This window comes from Hermetia illucens, chromosome 3, assembly GCF_905115235.1.
Source record: "Hermetia illucens chromosome 3, iHerIll2.2.curated.20191125, whole genome shotgun sequence".
NCBI classification, from domain to species: domain Eukaryota; kingdom Metazoa; phylum Arthropoda; class Insecta; order Diptera; family Stratiomyidae; genus Hermetia; species Hermetia illucens.
The window spans coordinates 89,660,189-89,673,326 of record NC_051851.1 but is presented as its reverse complement, the minus strand read 5'-3'; the positions used below and the strand labels follow the sequence as shown (position 1 = coordinate 89,673,326).

The following is a 13,138-nucleotide window of genomic DNA, read 5'->3' as shown; positions in this document are numbered from 1 at the left end:
TTCTTTGTTATTGGTAGGCTTTGCTCCAAATTTAAAAACAAGCCCACTGTCGCAGCAATTGAGACGAAATAAGGACGGGAATTACCACCACCACCTCCAGTGCCCATTGCTGGAACAATTGGAAAGAAGGAAGGACCATCAGCACCTCCAGCAGTAAAAAAATCATCTTCAATACCAAATCTACATGCAACAAGAAATGTCAGATTCAATGGCATGACATCCAATTTTTTTAGGGATCCAGGACTATCGCATTTGAATGACAACGAGTGAGAACCTACACGCGCAGTCAATAATTGCTGATGCAAGGATTGCACTATTTTTCGATTCATCAGTTATAGTTAAACCAATTCGAAAAATTGCTGACAGCCGTCCCCATCGTGATCATAGGCAATAAGTTAATGTTGTAATTAGACTTACTCAGTCTAAAATAAACTACGACTCAATAAACCATCAAGCTCAGTCCTTTTACACAATCCGTTTAACTTATTCACTTATATGTTTACTCCTGATTTACGTGGGCTATGAACCTGGTTTGAGCATGTAATGCGCAAGTCGAATTATGTACGTTTTATGAACAATGAACTCCTTATTCGACAAACCTAAAGTCAACTTCTACTATTTTATTACAAAAATCTTCCAACTGCACAAGTTTAATTATCCTGATGGCTTGGCAGATAATCAAGGACATTTTATCTTTCCTTTGCCCAGCTGCGTTCGACCTATATTTAATTGCATTTTACTGGCAAACATGTACCGGTACACATATCATATCTATAGCAGTGAAACTGCAAAAACTGTATATAGCTTGGCATCCTACGTCAGCTGAATTAGAATGATCAAATGAAATGAACAGTAGCCCATTTTCACAACACGGTAAACTTCTGGGAAATGTCATGGTAGTGTTCGATTAAAATAAAGCAAAGCGAATGCTCATCTCCATGCTTTCCTCGTATGTGAATTCAATAAACTCCAACAAACTTTCCTGTAATGTGTGGCATGACTTCAACAATCAAAATGTCCTACAAACGTCGTCACCAGGCAAACACGTCCCGATCTGTGTATATACATTAGAGGGTCAAAAGAAAGAGCTACATATCTAGGAATAACACAGCCAGTGGAAGTCGAATTCTTTAGAAACGTCAGCCCTACAAAAAGTTCTTTTATTTGCTTGTTCTGTAGCATAGCAGCTAACCACCATTCAGAACGTCCTTGAAAGTAGTAAGCAGCACTAAACATGAGTGTGAAAAGGAGTGCAGCATGCTTCCGACACTTCCAATGGCACAATTGTGCCCTTTACGATTTTTGCAGATAATTAGTAGCGAACTTCTGGACCACCTCGGGGCAAGACAGCATTTTGTTATTAATAACTTAGTCGTCGATGAAAGCCAGGTCCTACATTAACGAAATCCTGTCCAGAATAAACAGCATGACCTGAAATACAAGCTATGCTGCTTGAAACTTTCAAACAGCTTTGCGGCTCGACTTTCACAGGAACTACACATAGCAGGGGACAGCAACATTAAACATGTATGCGGAGATGATTGTATACTTACACTGCACTTTGAGTGTTAGTCCGGAGCTCCTTGTCTCGCCCTCCGTGTTCATTGCGCCGCAGGCGTATGACCCTGCACTCTCCCGTTCCAAAAAAGTTAGTTGCAGAGTCTCTATGTTCTCACCAGACATCCGCATTCCCTGCGAAAAAATAAAAACAAAACAAATGTACATTAACCTATGTATGTATAAACAACCAAGAAGAGAATTTATGCAATGTTTGCTTTAAGCAAATATACAACGACAAGTGCAAGGAGATGAGGCGACGCAGTGTGGTTTGAAAGGATACTCTAGTCTGGTAGGAAGTGCCTCCCAGGATTGCACAACAGTCAGGTCCTTTGCATGCAAGTGGAGTTCTGTGCGCTTTCGATCTTGTCCCTTACTGAAATTCGAAAATCGAGTCTAACCATCGATACTTTATATACGGATGTAAACAGTGCAATTCACAGGTGCGCTTCAATTGATTACGCCCACTTCTGGCCACAAACGGCTTTATTCAATTCCTTATTGTCAATTAGTTGCGGCTTCAGTTGGAAAATACTCCATGAACAAAACTTCCAGAAAAATTTAGTTGCCTCAAAGGATTCCATTCCCAAAGGTTCTGAAGCTAATCGAGGCTCACTGTAGACTTATTGTGGGAAAATCAACTTTCTTTGAAACTGAAGCATTGAAATATATAGAGGCGCAAATGTGATGAAATGTAAATAGTGTGGAAACCAATTCAAATATTAGACTTTTCCACTTTGTAAGTACGAGGGTAGTTCAATAAGTCCTTAGAATGACCAACGGATGGCGCGCGAATCGCCCTAAATCATCTGTTTTTAGTCAGCGCCACTCCCGACTAGATATATAGTGCAGTCACAGTCCACATCTTCTGAGTTTACGTGTTTTTAAAATCAATTGAAAAAAAAAATTGCTTGTTAAAAAAAATTGAAAAAAACGAGTTCAGAGCGGTAATAAAACATTTTCATTTAAAGGGCTTAACTCCATATGAGATAAAAAATGAATTAGACTCGGTTCATGGCACATCTGTCCCCGCCTTGGCAACGCTTTATAATTGGGTAAGTGAATTTAAGCGTGGTCGTAAATCAACAAGTGACGAACCATGTTCAGGAAGGCCCCCCCCCTCTACTCCCGAAATCATCAATAAAATCCACGATATGGTGTTGAAGGATAGAAGGTTAAAAGTGCGCGAGTTAGCTGTGGCCACAGGGATATCAATAGGTACAGTTTTTTAAGGTTTTGTGTGAAACAAAACCTTATTAGAATGGTGACGGTGTCTGTCTGTCCGTCTGTCCGTCTGTCTGTCTGTCTGTCTGTCTGTCTGTCTGTCTGTCTGTCTGTCTGTCACACCCGATTTATTCGGAAACGGCTAGACCGATTGTCACGAAAATTGGTGAGAGTATGTAATCTGGTGATCCCTTTACATGCAGTAAGTGGCGCCATCTTGCGTTAAGTTTAAGGGGGGCTCTCCGTACATGTGAATGGAGGGTGCAAATTTTTTTTTCACAGAATGTAGCCAAGTAGGGTATCAAATGAAAGGTCTCAATTAGTACTTTTCGAATCTGGTTCAATATTTGATATTAGATGAAACATAGGGGAGTCAGGGTTGAAAATATGGCCCACAAAAAGTGTAACAGGTCTCGTTCTCAGAACCTATCCAACCGAAAAATCTGGAAAAAATCACAGTGGTGCATCTCTACGAAATCTAGGCCTCAAAATATATCCGGTTCCGATATCTGCACAAATAAAGTTAATAATAGTATATTTCCACATTTTAGAAATTTACCCGGAACCCCCCCTTATGTTCATCCCAGAAATACAAAATTTGGCATGAGTGTAACGAAGAATATAATGCACAGTTTGGTCAAGTTTGAAGAAAATCCAACTATTATTAACAAAGTTATTGGGGGTGAAACTTTACAATTTTTTGTGAATTTCGTGCACTCTACAACCCGCATGACGTCATCATCACATATCAATTCGTCAATACCACAACGAAATGAATTTTTATGAATTGGGTCGCAGACAATTATTTTGTTTTAGTTTTTTAGTTATTTGTCAACCACATGTCTGGTATATGTAGGTATATAATATATGCGTGCTAATGAACTTTGCGGCTAGTGCCTAATTCAGATAGATATAAGACGTAAATCGGAAATATGAGTACGATAAATTTAGATATGTGCATATATGTGTACAGCAGGTAATAGGCAGTTTGTTTGTTTAGGGTGAGCATGATATCTATGGCTCTAATATGTACGTATGTCTCGTAGTTTGGAAAAATATGAAGGATTATGTTGGATTTGTAGCTATATACGGACAGAGAAATGTGCGTCTCTTACATAACACAAAACCTTTATACCCGAAGCGCGAGCTTCCGGTATTCCGACTTGTTTCAATTATACATGAAAAATTAGGTATGAGATAGCTATCAGCAAGATGGGTGCCGCGTTTGCTCTCAGCTGAGAATAAACGAAATAGAGTGGTCACCTCTGAGGCTCTTTTGGCGCGCATAAGTCAGAATCCTGAGGAATTTTTTCGTCGGTTTGTGACTGTGGATACACCTCTACACTCCTGAGACGAAGGAACAGTCAAAACAATGGATCGGCACGGGTGAACCAGCTGCAAAGAAGGCGAAGACCGTAAAGTCAGCTGGTAAGGTTATGGCTACAGTTTTTTGGGATACCCGTGGAATTATCCTTATTGACTATTTGGAAAAGGGTAAAACAATTACTGGTGAGTATTATGCATCATTATTGAGGCAACTGAAAGAAGAAATTAAAAAAAAAACACACACACCACGCGAAAAAAAAAATTCTTGTTCTTCTTCGTTTCAATGGCTAAAATTGAAGAATTAAACTTTGAATTGGTCGAACACCCACCGTATTCACCAGATTTAGCCCCCAATGACTTTTTCTTATTTCCAAACTTGAAAAGGAGATTATGTTGAAAAATAAAAAAAAAATTTACTCAAAAAGATTGTTTTTACACTTTATTCTAGAGACTTATTGAACTACCCTCGTATGTACATCCAATGAAAACTTAGGCATTGCATTCGCACCGAACCAAAACGGACGAGGGGCTGAAAAGAAAAATAAAAAAAAGCAGCTCGACCACGCGCGTTGAAGCGGAAAATTTGAGACCCAAGTGCCGCAATCCTAAAGTAAAGCCGCCTTTGGTGTTTCCGCCCTTTCCTGTAAATGCCACTTATTAGTAGTGCTGCTTATGGAGTTGACAATCTAGAGAAAGAGTGAGGATTCCTCGTTTTGTTTTTTCAAGTTAAGGTAATTATTTTTCTTTCCTGATATCTAGCTTATTATGACACAACAATATCTTTGCCCATGAGCCAGTTGCTTTCCGAATGGGAGCATTGCTATACTCAACCCTAAAACGAATTGAGACCTACGGTGTACTCATACCCACATCATTTTCAGAGATAGAGTAACAGATTTGTAATCGGATTACCAGCTAGGCTTTTCACCACCAGTTTAATAATAATTTCCTTAACGGAAGACAGATTGGTAGAGTCGCTACATCATATGCAGAATCCCGACATACGGAGGCAACTTTGTTACTTTCCGACGAGCACGGTTTGCGTGCTACGCAAGTTAGTATAGTAGAGCAAAAACCTAGGGGAATGTCTCTCAAACACGCACTATAACCAAAAACACGGGTTTTCCGTTGAATCAATATATGAGATAAGCATGAACTGCATCTCAAGAAATTTTCAATGTGGAAAACATGAGGCTTTGGGCCTTACTTCGTCTGCTAGAATTGTCGGCATTCCTTCTCCTCCGTGACTCTCGCGGAACACACACAAATAAGAGGATTCTCAGTTCTTATGGCTCGAAGTTACCACAAAAGGCTGGGAACCCCTAACACCGCGCCTCATAAAAATTTAAGACAAAGAAAGCATCGTCTGGAGGGCTTAGTAGTTAGAGCACTAGGCTCTCGTATGGAAGGTCGCGGTTCAAATCTCACTGGTGGCAGTGGGATTTGTATCGTAACTCTACGGCGAATACCAGTCGTCTCATCTGTAAATGAGTACCTTAGTTAAATCCGGGCTAGCGTAATGACATTGCCTCCTACGGGGTATATTAATCCTGTAGTGTACCGCTAAGTCTTCAATTAAGTGCCCTCATTAGATTGTCACGCCTACGATTATTATTATTAAAGAAAACATCGGTTGAAGGCGCGATCCGTCGTAGATGTTCTTCGGTATACGCAAGCTTTATGTGAGGAGAGAAACAACAACAACAACGAAAAATTAGGAGCTCTTCAAAATTAAATTGGTCGGGGCACAGGTCATCACCCGTGAGGGTATGATCGAAGACGGAATTTGCAATGGATACGTGCTATGCAGTGTAATCCACTTTCCCGAAGTTTGCAACCAAGAGCACTTGGTGCAGAATTTTATCCACAATTAGAGGGTCATGATATCACTTATAGCTGTAATCATTACGAGTGTATAGGCTACCGAATCTCCATCTATTCATCCTGTGGAGGGTCACTCAATTCTCGGAGTTTCCTAACCTCGAAGTCGGGAAAGAATTTGCAATTTTTCTTGCAAGGGACCTCTCTCCGAGAATGCATGATAACTGGCAGAAGCATAGTCTTGTACTATAGGAGTTATAAACCTATGGTAGGACATGCCGAACAAAAACGTTTTTATAAGCTGAAATAGGCAATGTTCCCTGACAACAACCATGCAATCCAGATGTCATCATAATAGATGTTATCTCCGCTGTGATCCCTGGTCCTAGATAGGAGAAACTATAATATGGATAGTCGCAAAGCTAAATAGCACCTTTGTCGCTCACTTAAGCGACGATAGATTAAAGAGAATGCCTGATAGACTATTCTCTTGCCTTAGACTGTCGTTGATGGAGAGATATCTCGACAGTAATCCTATTGCTTTTATTTGGCCTTGCTCATTTGTCATCGTCAGCCTAATGATTATTACTAGTTTTATTGGAGTACACACAGCAGTGTACAGTTTTTCACCTTAACTATTCTATTGCAGATCACCGTAAGTTGGCACCGTTTTATTTAGCCCTGATAACGAAGGTTGGCGAAACCAAAAGAAGTGATTGAAATAATGTTAGTAAAAATTCCGCGATCCTCGGCCACTAAAAGAAAATCCCGTCTGTTGCTGATTTGCCTGGAATGAAGCCTGGTTGACATTGCACTCCCGACATAAGGGGCATAGCAAAATAGCGAAGAATATCTTATAAATCGTAATCAACAACATTATATCTCAATGATTGCTGGTTGCTTGTAGTTATTGAACAGTTCATCAAATTCTCAGCAGGTCGCTCCATTACATTCCAATATACGCATAGAATGAAGACATCATTGCGAAGGTGATGAAGTGGAAATCCTCCTTCTTCCTTTGGAAAATTTTTAGGTAAAAACTTAGTTATTCATTATATTCAGATTAGTTTGCTTTGCTTGATATGGTTCATTCAACATTCCCAAATATCGTGCCAGCATCAAAAATACCGATAAGCAAAGTTACTGGAATGCGAGCATTTCCGCATTTCAAACCATAAAAAAAAAATCGTTAAAAAATCGTAAAAAGATCGATTAAATGCATTTCCCGTTAAAATAGGAGAATGTAAAATCCTAGAAAGGATCGATTCGCACCATGTCTTTGCGGAACCCACCCATTAGCGTAAATAAGAATAAAGCAATAAACACTTAAAATGAAAAGCTGAGGTTATCTGCTTCAGCTCCTTCTACAAGTACATAACATATGGCCAAGGCCAATGACTTACAGAGAGAGCAAACAAATGGCACCAACGTAGTTGGGGTTCTTGAGGCGAGATTACATAGTCCATTGAACTCTGCCATGTTCGCCAGTCAAGATAGCATCAGGAACTTCAATGATAACAAGGAGAAAAAGTGTCGATGACAAGATGAAACTTCGCTGGACTTTGCCATCCCGTCATTCTGGCCTTCAAGCGTTGTTATCAAAGATTTCAACCGTTAAAATCAGAATCTTAGTCACCCGCCTCTATTAGGTAATCACTGCTCGCTTTTCACCTTCGACCTGCATTTCGTTTATTATTTGCTGTATTAATTTTCCATGGTGACCTCTGCCGGTCTGCCTGATCTATGTAACCATAGTATCTCTTCTTTCTAGCTCTCGTAACTTTCAGGAATTTCTGCGTGTTCTGTGTTACAAACTTCACATTCATCACAATCAAACTAATCGTCGCCACGATTTCCCAATAATTCAGTTTATCTTGAAATTGATGCTTCAATGGCCCTCTTGCGATCAACTTCCATCCATTGTCGATCCATTGCACAACGACACGAAATATCTCGAAATACAGCACATTGCCGATTTGTTAAGAAAAAACAGGTGTTTTTGAGTTGATCAGACCTAAGTGCTCTAAAATTTATCTTGCAACCAGGCTGTGTCAGTACTATATGACCTCTTGAGAAACTTCTTCCATGCTTCGCCCACAACTTTTATCGTAAACTGTATAAATACCCGGTTTTGTTCGTAGTAGAAATTCGGGGTGCCTTACATGCGGTTTGATCTAGTCACCTTTAAAGCTTGGTCTTATGTCCGAAATTTTCCAACTGCTCTGCCCGTTGCAACCATAAAATATCACAATTGGATTTCATTCACCCCTAACTAAATAGGATCTCCTTTAGCAGTTGCCTCTTAATTGCTTTTTCCCTCTTCTGGAGTTCCCCAGGGCTCCACCGTTGGCTTACTTCTATTCTCTTTCTTCATTAATGATCTTCCTTCCATACTTACTTTTCCTGTCTCCTCTATGCAAGCGATTTGAAACTATTTTCTATTATTGACTCGCCTTGTGAATAATCGCTTAAAATCAAACCTTGTTCATATGCAGGTTAGTTTTTCCTTGAAGTCTCTCGACACCTGTTTAATACTACGAGGCCAGCTTCTTTCAGTTATTTCCCTTTGAAGAAGCTTAGCGTAACATCCGAACGCGATCTTCTCTAAGTTAATAGCCACAGTTGAGCATACAGCATGTCCAGCTTGGTTCTTTACTTGCCTTTTCAGTTTAGGGATATTCAATTATCGGTAATTCTGTATAACTCCTTTGTCCCTAATATTTTCGAGTATGCTTCAGTACTATAGTGTCCTCACGGTTACTAAGATTATCATGCAATTTGAATCTGTTTAGGGGAAATTTAGTTGCCCAATGCTTTTTAAAAACAAATATCCATATTTGTGTTATTTTGGTCATCTTACATTTCTTAACGTGTGGCCTCCTCAACGCCACAAATCTTTGACAGATATATATATAAACTATGCCACGACCTAGTGGACACCAGTTTAGCGTTTGAGATTTATTTTCGATGCTTTTCAAATGTCATTCGTACCGCCAACGTTTTCGAGGTGCACTGAATTCCGAATTCTTGCACTACTTTCAAGCGGCAATGGGCTAATGTTGTCAGTACGGAACACCACAAAATGAAAAACAGCCCCTACTCTATCAATCAAGTTTTCATCGTGTTCATTCATTCGTTCTGGATGATTTCAATTACTTTTGCAGGCCATCAGGAAGCAAACAAATAACCCCCCTCTTCACGAATATCTCTTTATTTTACTCACTTGGAAGGATCTCAGATTCCCAGAATTTAGAAATGAGTAGACTCTACTTCGTTGTTTGAAGGAGCAATCGGTATTCGTTACGGCGGCCTGTCATATCATCCACAAAATATAGAGCCTCACCAGATGATTCGACACCTCCTACATAACTGTTTATCAAGCGTGAGCTATTACGATTATGATATCCTCGGGTTAAGGGAGGGTTTCCGGATAAATTTCTAAGATAAAATAATTTACCATTATTCACTTTATCTAAGTTGGTTTATATGTATTTTGAGGAGTAAATTTCATTTTGTATCACGGTTTTTTTTTTCAGATTTTTTGATTAGATAGGTGTTGCGAACGAGACCTCTTATACTTTATGGTTCCTGCATCTTTTGCCCTCATCTTCTTATCGCGTAGCTGATATTCCAAAAGTGCTAACTAGACATTTTCACTGGATACCCCACATGACTATATTTTGAAAAAGAATACAAGCCATTTTGCATGTCTTGGGAACCCTTCTTAACGGAACAGAAAGTTAAGCAAGTTAGATAAGGCAGGCAAACAGACAGATATTGCATGAATGTTAATAAGTTTCCGTTTTGTATCCGCAAAATGTGTTTCAAAAACCAGAAATAATCACTAAAGAATAAATAGCAACGCTGTGATTTTTTTTAACAATACCGACTGATGTCAAAAATAACAAGGAAAATGTTAAAAATGTAAGACTAGTCAACATTCCATACAGGCTGCATCGATTCCTTGGTACGCTCCTAGGAAAGACACAAAGAGTATCGATACTTCCCACCCACGGTGGAATTAAACAATAACCTGCCCTATCGCCTTTCTAACTTCCAGACAAAAATAATACCCAGAATAAGTATCCTCAAGGAGCAGCGTGATTATTTGCTCCTTTTCAACCTGACGCGTTCTTAAGAGCTGCAATTTATAACAATTCTAGAACTTTTGCTTTGCTCCACCTCTTCTACATCCCCATTGCATTGCAAACTTCTTTTTACTGTTCAGGGAAGAAAATAAAGAAGATAATTGCAAGCTTACTGCCTCCCTGCAACTGAATTTTGCAAATATATAAGGATGCGTCCTGGAAGTTTTTCAGAGGACTACAAAAGTAATTCTACATGACGCAAGAGGAAAACTTGTTGAGACATTGACTAAAATCTCCTCAGTGCAGTAGCGTTCTGAATTGTCTTTCGCCTTTGTGCAGTTGCTGAGTTGCAGAGCTTACCTTCCAGAATAGAAAAGAGACAACTTAATTTTTCAGGCCACTTAAATACTTAAATGTTGTTGAAATTCAATTATTTTATCAACGGTGGAAACAATAATACCATCTTTCCCTTGTTCCTGGGGCTATCAATGCTAGTTTCTCTCAATTTTATTTGAAGCAAACACTAATCAGCCAATATGGTTCTATGAATGATGAAGCGGAATTTCATGGAATTCCCAAATATCTTTACATGGACTTAATCTCTTTGCCTCAAGGGTGATATACACCCTTGGGAAAAAGAACGTTTCTTGCAATGATGTTAGTCTGGACGATGACGTGTTCGTATTAAAATAGTGTATGATTTCAAGTTATTTCCAAGCGCTAGGGTCACCAAAGTACAAACGTAGGTAAACGAGATCGAAAAATTTACAACTTCGTTTTCCCTCAGAAGAGCTCCACCAATTTTCCTATTTTATTACCGAAATTACAATTCCTCGAATTAATTGTCTATTCTGTTGCCATCATGGTCACCAATTCATCATTGTCCCCAAGGAGAAATAAGACTATTTCTAAGTCCTGATATAAGTCCGTTTGATCTACTTGAAAGTAATTAGAAACAAACTTTCAAGTGCTGATTTAATACAAATTATTCGAGTCAACTTCGACGTAAATTAAAATCATATTCAAAGCTGCAGAAGCTAGATAAGGTTCGTAATAAAGCATCGAAAGACAGATAGATAGAAAACGGAAAGGGACGTCCTGTTTTGCATTTATGTGGTTTGTAGCCCGCTTTTAGAATTATAATTAGCTTTTTTTCAGTCAAACGTGGTATAGCTTCAGGAGACTCCTCAAAATTGACTATTTAAGGAAAGTGGATGTGCTTGCAAATCAGACTATCAGACTGAAAATAGATGTGAAACGAATGAAATAATATCACGTTCAATAAATTATTCCGTACGCAGACTAAACGGCTAAGTGTCCTTTTATGAAAAATATAATTGGACGACAAACGAATTATTACGTTCAATATTGTATCCAATTTCAAGTTGTGTCACAGATTGCAAGTAATAATACGCACCTGGGCGCACAATGTCCTTGTAAATTATATCGGCAATAGATCTGGGTCGTCAGCAATATTGCAGGCATAATTCAAGCATTTATAAGCAATATCAGAGGCACCAGATATTTTTCGAGACATTATATGGTAAGAGAAGATGTATAAGCCCCAGTGTAACTTAACATATTAGTTAGAGCGGTTTTCATCATGATTAGTAACTCTCATGTACCTCCCTTACCTCTTTACCTCATATAAAATTTTCGCATCCAACCTACATATTAGCAATACACTAACACACATTAAGCCTTTAGCACACTTAAAGCGATCTGTCGATTATTTCTTTCATTGGCTTAGTATTTGGTGAAAAAAAATATATGCAGTATTTCAGGGACCAACTTTCAGAAAGGAACAAATCAGGATACCGGAAGCTGATGCTCCGGGTATAAAGGTTTTGTGGTCATTTTATGTGAAAAACTCTATGCACGATTTTCCAGTCGTACATAGCTAAGAATACAAAATATTCTGACATATTTTTCCAAACTCAAAGATACACATATGTATACATATTAACGACATAAATATTGTGTTCATTCTAAATAAACAAACATCGGGGTGCACACTTTCAGCCCTATCTCCACTATATTTCCCCCAATATCAGAAATAAGATCAGTTTCAGAAAGCACCAATCGAGCCAATCCATTTGATACCCTACGTGGTCATATTCTTTAAAAAAAATATACACCCCCTTTTCGCATGTCTGGGAAGTCCCCCTTCAAACTTAACAGAGACCACATGTTCTCATCAAATTTCGTGACTATCAGGTTCAGCTTCCGAGTAAATTGGGTGTGACAGACTGACAGACAGACGGAAGGACAGTCGGACAGATGGACACATAGACAAATGAACAGACGGACCGACAGGCATTGAATTGATTTTAATAAAATTTTGTTTCACACAAAACCTTAAAAAACACGACGTCCCTAAAATATGTTTGTTATGTTTTCTTTTTCACAAAATTCTTAGCCAATAAAAGATATAATTTTCTCGACCGGTTTAATTCTACTTAAATTTTGGCTAACTAACCACCTCCTAAATCAAACCAAAAATGAGTAGTCCCAAACCTCTTCCTGTTTTAGCGTTTCAATGCAACAAAAGAAAAAGACAATGTTGGGTGCCTGAGATGAACAGCAAAGAACAATACGTCGAAAATACCATCTTCTGGGTTATGCATTGCAATCAAACGAAATTGGGGTTTTCTAGTATTTTCATTTGCGTTGAGAAATTTTCGAAGAATTATAACCTAGCATTGAAAAGTGTACAATGAATCGGAGAAAACCAAGAGAAACCAGGGAAAGATTAATAATTTGTTTAGGGCAAATTATGGATTTAGTACTTTATAAACAATCTTAGAAGTTTAACTAAGATTTTACTAATTTATCATAGAAATTAAAAAGAATATAAATATCACCTGGTTTTCTATTAGCAGCTCCGTATTTTTTTTCATTGCACTGAACGGATCGCCCATCAATTCCGTAAATTTGTACAAGCAGATCGCTGACCACCGCGATCTAGAGTTCGTTGCTGCGACAGATCGCGCTCTTTGTGACTTTAGGAGCACAATCCCACTCTCAGATTGAGGGGGTCATGCCGTGTGTCGGATCCGAGAAATCGATTTTTTTTTGGCATCGATTGTATCTAGATATTGTGTAGAATACATGAGGAAATG

At 38.7% G+C, this 13,138-nt stretch overlaps 1 protein-coding gene across 3 annotated transcripts in view; it reads right to left on the bottom strand.

Annotated features, from left to right (window-relative positions):
- The window catches only part of LOC119652334 (hemicentin-1), a 447,036-nt gene that overhangs the window by 77,832 nt on the left and 356,066 nt on the right, over nucleotides 1-13,138 (bottom strand). For all 3 annotated transcript variants that reach the window (XM_038056346.1, XM_038056348.1, XM_038056347.1), the window contains one exon: nucleotides 1,554-1,692. In XM_038056346.1, coding sequence (XP_037912274.1) covers nucleotides 1,554-1,692 — 139 coding nt within the window. The remainder of the gene's footprint in view (nucleotides 1-1,553; nucleotides 1,693-13,138) is intronic.